Below are 11,768 nucleotides of genomic sequence, written 5' to 3'. Positions count from 1 at the left end.
TCCAGGATTTTAAATCACCTGTAGCTCGCAAACTGTTTGAACTATTGACATGAAATTTGGTACACATATACTACGTGACGTCTAAGATATGCTTTCAGGGTGATGATTGAACTACAGGGTTATCCCTCTTATTTTTATTTTATTGTACAATCAACTCTTGGCAGTGACCAGCATGGAGGCCATGCGGCGCATGCGTACGGGTGCCATTCTCATTCCCTACCACCTTCGCCATCACTTCCCCAACCTCTTCATATCTTAAATTATTCTTAAGGCAGATTGAAGACTTAAGTGCCAGCTTAAGTGAAAAATTAAGGAAAACGTACTAAGTAATTGTAACACAAACACTGACTTAATCAGCTTTAATGCAAAAAGATGCCGACGAAAGAAGAGAAGCAGCGGGCCGCTAGGGTGGAGAAAAGAAGATCTGCTCAGGAAGCAGCAAGCACATCAACCTCTGAGCAAATGAATGCTAAACATACAGAGAAAGAGGATGAGAACTAGGAATGCTCAAGTCAAGTGTATTCACTGCACGTTATTGTTCAGTGTGCCGTTACTGGTAATGCTATAAAACACATTGGTTGTTGAGTTATTCTGGTTTTGTAGAATGAAGTCTAAGAAATCTTACCTTCCTTACAATACATAACATTTTATTTTCAAACCTGATAAAATCAGCTTTGGGTTGTGACGGCTGAAGCCAAACCCAGTCTTACCAGGTGCCAGGCAGTAAACAGCACCAGAAACACCACTTAACCTTTGAAAGCAAAACCCACCCACACGTGGGGAGAATGGCAAACTCTAAATTGACAAAATTTAAAATTACATTTCATTTGTTCAGCCGATGATTTTATCTAAAGCAACTTGCATGATCAAATAAACATCAGTCTGGGGTACTGTTTTGGAACTACTGTTACAGGACAGGTTACAAAATCCAAGCAAAGAGGTCAGAACAGAATACAAGCGATTTACAATTCCTAGGTTACAAAACCTAACAATTAACATCAGTTAGACTGGAATTCACCAGACAAGAGAATATCCAAATGCTTCTTAAACACATAGAAGGAATCAGAATTTTTCCACAAGCTATGAGCTACACATGAAAAGAGTCTATACTGAGACTTGATGCCAAACAGAGGTGGCATCAACAGATGCCATTCATCAGCAGACGTGCATGGTCGAAAAGGAACATAGGACATCACAAGTGTCTCTGTATTATGCTAGCTGTGCTACCCATCTAAAATGGGTTGAAATCTAAGCAACTAACACAGACCTCAGAGTTAATGTTTACAGTGCACCACACAATGCATATATCTCTGTTATATGTCGTTTGGTATGGGATTTGTAATGTTAATGTTCATGATGCTTCACCAAGTAGAATGACAGACACACAGCCACTTCTCCTTTTATTAAGGTGGATAGGTGCTGACCCATTCACTACTCTGCAGGCAACCATCAAGGGTCTGAACTTGGCCAATGTAGTGATTTTAAAAAAGAAGTGACATCTGCCAGACTCTTTTGCTTGAACACCAGACGTGCTGCTTCATTTCTGATTCTTCTGGAGCAGCTATGTGACCCATGCTGGTTACTCCTGCCAGCAGAGTGCTGTAGTAGTTCAAAGGTAACAAGACCAAAGCCTGATCTTGCAGATTTTGCAATGAGTGAGGCTGCAAGACTGAGAGACTGTGGCAACACTGTCACTGAATGACAGCTGAAAGTGATCTCCACTCCCAAGGTTGCTTACAAGCTTGGTGGGTATTAGAGATTCTGATCAAAGCTAAACAGAACTGGGGTGGAGAAGCTGGGATCACAAGAAGGTCCATCTTAGCCAGGTTTAGCTGGGGATGGTGTTCCTTCAAAACAGGCGTTGAATCCAGTATGGTGCAACCATAAAAGCAGCAATTCTAACCACTATGCCATCCATATAAATTACAAAACCCCTTAAACAGTATTAAAGCAGTTGCCTAGTAAGGAATTGAAGGAAGCAGTTGCAGCAAACCCCTTTCCTTTTCACACACGTTAGCCATACCCGAAAATTTGATCACATTATTAAGAATTTAAAATGGAAATTAAATTCGAAAAAAGAAACAAATATTTTTAATTTACAGTAAATGGTAGTTAAACACTCGGTCCGCATCACGCACAACACATCAATAAATGTAAAAACGCTCCTCCGGGGCAAGCAGGCAAGCAGCGCTCTCAGCGCGCACCCTCATTTTTATTTCTTGGCGGCGGAAGTGCGCACTGCCAGCTTCCCGGAAGTGAGCGCAGAGCCTGTTTTTGTTGCCAGAGGGATTCACTGTTGTGAAAATGGCGACGTCTCGTCGCTCGTCTCAGCAACAGAGCCTGGCGTCCCCTCCTCGAAATACGGCGCTTTCGCCGTCTCCACCCGGCTCTCCTTCAGCGCCCGTAGGTGCTGCCGCAGCTCTCTCTACAGCCGCGGCCGCGGAGCAGACAGGGAACAGCGGCGGCACCGCAGAGCTGGAGAGTGGGGGGGACGGGGATTGCAGCCCGGCCTCCTCCGATCACTCCGCTCCAGCCCTCGGCAGTAGTGGCAGTAGCACCAGCATAACCAGCGGTGGCGTTCTCAGTCCCGACTCGACCTCCGGGAGCTCTGGCACTGGTGGAACGTTCAGGGAACTTTTCGAGGCTTGCCGCAACGGAGATGTTTCCAGGGTCAAAAGACTTGTGGACTCCGGTAACGTGAATGCCAAGGACATGGCTGGCAGGAAATCTACCCCGTTGCACTTTGCTGCAGGTCAGTTGTATGATTTTTTTTTTTTTTTGCGCGTGCAACTTTTCAATACCATTATAAAGAAAGCTTGTGTAATGATTATAGAAATTATAGTATACTCTTTCAACTTCCATAAACTGTCACGTTTAACATTTTAGTGGATTGACTGATCAGCAGTCTTCTAGAAAAGCGATCAATCTGCAAATTACGCAGCATGCTAGTGTTGACAGGATGCATTGCGAGTATAACGTGGGACGTCACGACAGTACGATCGAAAATGATCATTTGAATTTACTGGTGCGTGCTGCATTCAAGAGGCCTCTCCTTATTAAGTTCCTAGCGCAAAGAAATTGAATGATTCAGAAATTCAGAAACCTTCTACCGATCAAGCTCGTCCAGTTTTTTGAGGGTAAAGTTTTCTCAGATTCTCAGGAGTCTTTTGTGACAAGGTCCTTTTGATTGACACTACTAGTTAATTATCTCTTTTGTCTATGAATAGTTGTTTCAGTGTTTGCATGTAGTACTAGGGTGTTGAACCGTGTTAGCCATTATGAATGTAGCGAAAAGTCAAGCAAAATGACACCTTTTATTGTCTAACTTAAAAAGATTACAATATGGAAGCTTTCGAGGCAACTCGGGTCCCCTACATCTTGCCTGAAGAACGGGCTTGAGTTGCCTCGAAAGCTTGCATATTGTAATCTTTTTAAGTTAGCCAATAAAAGGTGTCATTTTGCTTGACTTTTCACTACAATGTTTGCATGGAAAGCAATGGAGTATCCCTGTTTAGTTTATCAAGGTTCTTAACCTTTGTTCCTCCCAAGGTATTTGAATGTACCACGTGAATCTGAGGCAGGGTTGCCAGGTACTTCAGTTAAAATCCCCCACGTTTTCAAAAAAAAAAAAAAAAAAATCCTAAGTGTTGTTTGGTAATATATAGGCTGTTTGAAACACTGATCAGTTGTACAGAAAGGTCTTATTACTTGTACAAGTAAGTTATGCTGCCAAGCTACTTGTCTAAGGCTACAGTTGTACTAAAATGTCTTACTCTGATGAAAAAAATCATTTCATCTTTCATGTGCATGTATGCTGTATGTTTTTGTACAACATGGAGGATATTCACAAAAAATGGTCACCTTTTGTTATCCAAAATGGGTTAAAATGTCACTTGATAAACAGTCATGCTAAAGAAAAAAATCAGTGAATGAATTCTTTAATAATATTAAAGTTTAACTTAGGTCATATAAATCTTTCTTGGAACACAGGTTAGGTTCATGGGTATTACTAAATCGACCCCTGGTATGTTTATGTGTGTGTTCACCCTGTGGTGGACTGGTGCCCTATCCAGTGATTATTCCTGTCTTGCCCCTAGTGTATGCTGGATAGGCTCCAGCTGCCCTGCTCTGAGTAAGGGTTAAAGAAAATGGATGGATGGATGTATGAATTGAAACAGCAATGTCCCTTATACCACACTGTGAATTTTTGGCAGTTTTTGAAATTGCATTTTCCTTCCTAGTTTGGTGATGGACACAACAGGATGATTGTGAGCAAAACTATCTAATAGCTCATTGGACATGGGCTTAAATCCATGTCCTGTTATTGTGTGGAGTTGAAAGTTCTCACATCTGTATGGGTTTCTCACTTTCATCAAAACGATTTTGGTTAAAGGGAGACTGTAAGTAGGCCTGATGTAAAGACAAGCTTTTGTGTGTTGGTTTATAGACTAGCAACCAGTCCGGCGTTGGTTCCTTGTTTTTGCTTAGTGGTACCAAGATGGGTTCTTGCTACCCTTAATGCTGTAATTAAATAGGAGTTTGTAGGAAATGTGTTATCTTTTTGGAAATGTCTATTTTTCAGCCTGTACCATGCAAAGATAGATGCAATATACTGTTATGTTTAGTCTTATGTATTTGTTCTCATGGATTTTATTTTTGTTATATGCACTTGTTTTCTAATGGCTAAAAAGCTAAAAGCTTAGTTCCAGTTTTTAAATTTTTTTCACTGCTTGTTTTATTTAAAATGCATTAGGGGCATTTTACCATTTTTAAAAGTTAGCATTTTCCTAAATCAAGCACATGGCTTGAATTTTTCTAAATTCCAGATTATACTGTTTTAACTGTATATGCATATTTTCATCTCTTTCCTTGGCCCGTTTAACCCACAATAAGCCCCCAGGAAGCTCAAGACTACCTTGGCACCACTGGGAAAAAAGCAGAACCCAGTCCTGAAAATGGTGCTAATCTAGTTAAGACAATAGCTTCAACTTAACTTGAAATATTGCAGAGTTTTGAAAAATCAGACCAACTTATGTTTCAAATTATACTCTTAAACGTTTACAAAATGTTTAGTGGTAAATTTTTGTATTAATATGCCTCACATTAATTTTATGCATAATTAATATTTATCTTTAAAAATTATGTGAATAGTTTGTATAATTCTTTTTAGGGAGCTATTGCTTCATTTGAAGCTATAGCAGTTGATTCAAAAGGAAGAATAATGTTTTGTTTTTCTCCCTCGGGGACACGCATGCTTTTGGAAGATTGCTGATGGAAGCCAACTTTTCTTTCCCTCTGCTGTGAAACCTCTGTCCATGAGAAAAGTCTAGCTCAAAAAAGAAAAAAAAAAAAACACACAAAAACAGCTTGTGCTGTGAATACTCAAAAATGCATCCTCTCGAGGGAACATTCCTTAATTTTTACTTGGTCACCAGTATCAGGGGATTTAACTCTCCTTACTTCAGCATTTGCCTGTTGAAAGATATGGTTTCATATAAAATCCCAAACTCTTTGAACAGACTCTTTGTGACATTTGCATTTTGTTTTTAGTGCATTTATTGGGATGCCTCAGTTATGGTTCTACCTTAGAGCTAAGATTTAGTATTTTTTATGTTGTATTTCTTAGAAATACTTTCAAATTTTTATCAAGAATCAATCACTTAACAATTAGTTTTTCCTCACAATACTGTAGTTCTTTTTAAAAATTGCATAATTCAAAGCAATGCCTGTTTTGGGATATTTAGCGGTACTCTACATATAAAAAGTGTATTTAAATACCCCAAACTTGTAAACTGTAGTGGTAGTTTGAAAATCTCACCCTAATTTCATATACACAAAGAACAAGACTACAGTAATTTGGTGTAATTGTTGTAAACTAAAATAATAAACCTACAGTACCAGTCAAATTTTTTTTTTATTATTTCATGCATTTTAGGAAAATAGTTAAGAGATCAAAGCTATGAAACAACACCCAAGGAATTTTAAAGTTAAAAAAAAAAAATGCTAAAATAAAACTATCTTGCTGTAGATTGTTCCAAGTAACCTGTTTAACACTAGAATTCCTGAAGCCTACGAAAAAAGTCTTAACACTGGGCCACCTTAAATTCCTTCGCAACTCTCCAGCAGCATCTTTGTTTTGCAAATGTCAATTGGGGCTGCAACTAATTATTATTTTGGTAGTCAACTAATCGTTCAATTTTTTTTCCCGATTAGTCACGATTATTTCATGCCTGACTATTTTGAAGCCTGCGACCTGTGGTTGCACATCCTGTTCTGGGCTCCAGTGCATGTCTTACTTCATCTGCTCACGTCTGTCCACCTGTGAATGTCACCCTGATGTCTCTGCATTAACACGATTAAAATTAATAATAATCAAATTAAAATAACAACCAGTGAAACGTATGAATTTGAAAATAATCTTTGTTTTTATATTAGTGTGACCGTCACAATAAAAAAGAAATACATTAAACAATACAAACTAAAGTGCACATAGTCTTTAAACAAAAAAGTGTATTTAACTTAACCAAAAAATACATCGTTAAAACAGAAACGTTTTTCATATTTTAGTAATAAATGACAAAATGTAGACATACACTATATAATGTGCAAAGCCTGAAGTGCAAAGATCAAATTAACACTTTCACAAAAGGTTCAAGGATGATATACAGTAATCCCTTCTCTATCGCAGGGGTTGTGTTCCAGACAACCCGCGAAAGGTGAAAATCCGCGAAGTAGAAGCCATATGTTTATATGGTTATTTTTATGTTGTCATGCTTGGGTCACAGATTTGCACAGAAACACAGGAGGTTGTAGAGAGACAGGAACGTTATTCAAACACTGCAAACAAACATTTGTCTCTTTTTCAAAAGTTTAAACTGTGCTCCATAACAAGACAGAGATGACAGTTCAGTCTCACAATTAAAAGAATGCAAACATATCTTCCTCTTCAAAGGAGTGCACTTCAGGAGCAGATAATGTCAGAGAGATTGTTTGCTTTTTTCTCTCTATCAGAAATCAGTAGGGCTGTTTGGGCTTTTAAGTATGCGAAGCACCACAGGACAACGCAGCTGCTAGGAAGGGAGCAATGTAAAGGTAGCCTTTCAGCATTTTTTTAGAGAAGCGTTCCTATCGTCTAATGGTGCGAACAGCCCCCCCTGCTCACACCCCCTCCGTCAGGAGCACAGAATGTCAGAGAGAGTGAGAGAGACAGACAAAGAAAAACAAACAATTAAAAATCAATACATGCTGTTCGAGCTTTTAAGTATGTGAAGCACCATGCAGGATGCATATCGCTTGACAAAACAGCCACATTTAAGCCCAGCAAGGAAGAGAGCAATGTGAAGGTAATCTTTCAGTGTTTTTTGAGGAGCGGCCGTATCTTCTAGGGGTGCGAACAGCCCCTGTGCTCACAATATATTTGAGGAGTTTTATTTAATACATAATGCATGCTCTGATTGGGTAGCTTCTCAGCCATCTGCCAATAGCGTCCCTTGTATGAAATCAACTGGGCAAACCAACTGAGGAAGCATGTACCAGAAATTAAAAGACCCATTGTCCGCAGAAATCCGCGAACCAGCAAAAAAAATCTGCGATATATATTTAACCCTTTAACCGCCAAACTCCCTAAATATTCCCCATGCCAGGAGAAATCTGAACAATTTTCGTTTTTTTACTTTACATTTATTCAAGCAGTATTTACCTGCTGAAATACCTGCTGAAAAGTTTCAAATAAATGGTCAATCAAAGGACGTAGCTTGAACAAGCGGTCACGGTTTGGATCTTTCTTATCTGGCTCAGATAACGGGCAGCAGTCCAGTTGAGATGCTGGGGATACACCCACTCATCGCCATCATCCGATGCGTCGTCACTCACAGTATCATGCAGCGCACGTTGCTGATCATCATTGTCGCTAAAATCTTCTTCAGAACTGCTACAATCATGATCAGAATTATTGTCCAAAATCGCCTGCAAAACTTCACTTGAAGTCAGTTTACGTTTCGCCATATTCACAGCTTTCACTTTCGAATCACATCACGTGAGCGGCCAATACAACCGCAGAGTTGTCGAAATACAATGTAGTAATAATACCCACGCCAAACTGTCAGTTATACTACGCGCCAGGCATTCACATAACCATAGGCAAATGTGCCGGATAATTCCGGCAGTAAGGCGTCAGCAATAACGCTACGATGCCGGATATATCCGGCAGAGGGCGGTTAAGGGGTTAAATATGCTTACATATAAAATCCGCGATAGAGTGAAGCCGCGAAAGTTGAAGCGCAATATAGCGAGGGATTACTGTAATAGCTTCCGTGGCACAGCGGTAGGAATTGCTGACTTATAATCAAGAGTCCCCCCGGTTTGATCCTGACTGCCTTGTATATATTTACCATTTTGAGTAGTGAGTTGCTCTTATTGTTAATATTATACAATAAACACATACGTTTGATTTGCGTCTGTAACAGCCACTGTAAATTTATAGTGCTTGTAAAAGTTAGTTTTTTTTTTTCTCACTTTTATTCTCTCAGTCACGATCATGATACATACTACCGCCCCCAGGGGAACTGACGCTGTTATTTTTATCTGAAGCTGGGAATAACTTTATATGTGAGTGGTGTTTTGAGACAGTCGAACTGGAAATTCTCTGATCTGGATGGATAAAAGCTGACACACAAATGCTGGCGAATCTGCCTTATTCGTATCTCATTGTCACTTGATTTTTTTTTATTCAATTTTATTGAGTGTTCCTGCTTACACTGAATTAGTATGCACCTTATGGCCCGTGATGTCAAAGCCACACTGACAAAAAAACAGAGACATAGGTATACAGTAATCCCTCGCTACTTCGCGGTTCACTTTTCGCGGATTCACGACTTCGCGGGTTTTTAAATACAAGTGATTGCCCGCCTATCGCGGAAGTTATGTTCCAGACCCATCAGCAACAGGAGAAAATCCGCAATATAGAATGACCATATAAATAAACATTTTTATAGTTTAAGCCTTAAAATACCCATCCCACATGCTTTAAACACATGTAAACTTATAAAACACACTTTGTTAACACATATGATATGTGGATGTCGGGCTAAGGATATTAGTAACATCTCACTATTATAAAACATTTTAACTTCACGCAAGACAAGACAGTGAGACAGGAAAATTGGTGATGTACAGGCTTAAAATTATTGACACGCAGAGCAACAAGCAGCACAAAGCCAGCACAAAGTCCACTTCTCCTTAGCGTTCATTCAACTCCCCACCCCCTTGACAATGCGAAGTGGCAGGAGCGTACTGCGCTTCCGGGGAGGGGGGGTTTGAGCGAAGGTGCGTTCAGCTCTCACACACCCACACACACACACACACACACTCCTCCTTCTGAACGCGCAGAGCGACAAGCAGGCATTTTGGCAGAAGCAGCACAAAGTCCATTTCTGCTCAGCGTGAGTTCAGCTGCCCCCCTTCACAAAGCAAGTGCAGACACATTGACATCTGATCGCTGCGTGCAGTGTGCAGTGTTGGTCTGAGGTGTTTAAGAATGTAGAAAGTGTTTAAAAGCATAGGAAGTGTTTATAAGAGCGTGGGAAAGGTTAACAAGAGAGTGAGAAAGGTTTATAAGAGTGTGGGAAGGGTTTATAAAGCCTTAAAATATGTATAAATAATAAAATAAATATATGTCGCTACTTCGCGGATTTTCACCTATCGCGGGGGGCTCTGGAACGTAACCCCCGCGATAGGTGAGGGATTACTGTATATGATATTTGGAATTATTCATTTTATGACTTTATAGTACATTTCGGAAAACATTGTGGATGCAACATTATTCACATTATTCATATTCATTCACGTGCCTTCTTGCGGTTGTAATCGGTGACGTGTTTTTTTTTCCCCCCAACCTTGCCCAGTCTGCACAGGACTCCAGGACATGCAGAGGAAAGAATGTTCCTCTGCAAGATGAGCCATGAATGCTCTTCTTTTCTCAGTGGACCCCGTACATGCCTTGCACAGTATATGTGCTTTAATTGCTGCTAGGTCAAGCTTGTTATAGCATAAGCAACCGGCCACCTGTGTGCTCCTGCTAGCACTGAATAAGCTCACGCCTGCTGGTGTCTGCGCACAGCACTGGGGGGAAAAAAAAGAAAGAGACAAATATATGTGACATTTTGAAGAAATCATTGTATGACCTGAATAGTACCAATCAGAAAACATCATTGCACTAATGCAATATTATTTGAAAATGAACATATCGGGTGTAAATTTGTTACTTGTAAAAGTTAGTTTCTTTCACTTTTATTTTCTCAGTCACATTCACGCTCTCCCTCCCCTCCAAAAACTTTCTGGCGCATCTTTGTGTTTCTTTGCCAGTTATAGTCTGGCCTTTCTGTTCTTGATGCTAATGAGAGGTATGCATCTTGTAGTGTAGCTTCTGCATTTCTTCCGTTATTTATTTGGGTGTTATTTTTCAGTGTCTCTCCATAGCTCTAACAATAATCCTGTCACCAGCTTCTGTGGTCTTCCTGGGTTGGCTTACTCGTTGAAAATTGCTTAGACCTCTAGTGGTTTCTTTCCCAAAAAAATATTCCACACTGTTGATTTTGAAATGCCTATTTGTGCACCAGTGTTTTTGTGTTTTTTGTTTAAATCTCATTTTGATCATGCGTCCCATGGTAGAAAGACTTTCTGAGACTGTGGTCATAAAACCATTTTTGGACAAAGGCAGAACCATAACAACAGACAACTTCATGTCACCTTTACTGGCTAATAAACTGCTGTACTGCAGCACAACTCTGCTTGGCGCCATAAATAAAGTGGAACTTCCACCAGTAGCTCAAGTCACTTCGGTACGCATGCAATTCTCAACACTAGTGTTAAGATCTTGCAGTGCCTTGCTGATGGTGTATGTACCCAAAAAGAAGTCTGTCTGCATTCCCAGTACAATGCACCATAACGCGGAGGTTGGGCAAGACCGGAAAAAAAAAATGTGATCAAATGACATAGCATTTTCAAATAATTGTGTTTTCGTGGATGGATGTGTTTGCGCGTGCATGAGAGAGTCCGAGACAGATTTGATATCATTGAAGTGGTTACTGGAATATAAAATAAACACCTTTGCAAAGGTATAACAAAACAAGTGTGCTTTTGTTCAAGAATAAAACTGAAAAAAAAAAAATCAACAAGATACCAAGAAGGCATGATTCACTAGCGTTTGTGTGTCTGCTTATATCCCTTCAGCAATATCTTTTACAAGTAGCAAAACTTTACACTGGCTGTTACAGACTGAAAGCAAATGTATGTTTTTATTATATAACTAGTTCATTACCGTGGCTTCGCTCACTGAGTGCAAGGGGAAAAAAATAAAATGTAGTCTATAAGTTATTAAACAGTAAAACATTAACATTTAAGAAGTAAAGATCTATTCAGCACTACTGGAGTGATTTGGGGTAAACTACATTTTAAAGGCGCTATAACACAACAGGTAAGTAGTACTAACAGCAGCTAAAATGCATTTGGATTATCTCTCGGTAGTAGATCCCTTGTGAAAGGTGCTACACGACCGCTGTGGTATAGAAATTACATTTTCTATGTGATCGTCCAAATTTCTGCCTGACAACCTTGCACTATGTGCCTGTGATTTAGTTCTTAAAATAATTAATCACAAAAGGAACCTTGAATGTTGCGGGGTTTTAGTGACCTGAACTCACCTTAAGGGACACTAAGTAGTAGTGCAGGGTAATTTATAAACAGAGTCCTGCTTCGATGGCGCCGATTAC

At 39.8% G+C, this 11,768-nt stretch overlaps 1 protein-coding gene across 1 annotated transcript in view; it reads left to right on the top strand.

Annotated features, from left to right (window-relative positions):
* Positions 1 to 2,254: 2,254 nt before the first annotated feature.
* The window catches only part of LOC114652284 (poly [ADP-ribose] polymerase tankyrase-1), a 208,201-nt gene continuing 198,687 nt past the window's right edge, over positions 2,255 to 11,768 (top strand). The window contains exon 1 of the mRNA XM_028802598.2: positions 2,255 to 2,752. Coding sequence (XP_028658431.1) covers positions 2,305 to 2,752 — 448 coding nt within the window. The 5' untranslated portion in view covers positions 2,255 to 2,304. The remainder of the gene's footprint in view (positions 2,753 to 11,768) is intronic.

Source organism: Erpetoichthys calabaricus, chromosome 5 (genome assembly GCF_900747795.2).
Source record: "Erpetoichthys calabaricus chromosome 5, fErpCal1.3, whole genome shotgun sequence".
Taxonomy (NCBI): Eukaryota; Metazoa; Chordata; class Cladistia; order Polypteriformes; family Polypteridae; genus Erpetoichthys; species Erpetoichthys calabaricus.
Note: the sequence above shows the minus strand (reverse complement) of the source record. Positions and strands in the feature narration are given on the sequence as shown.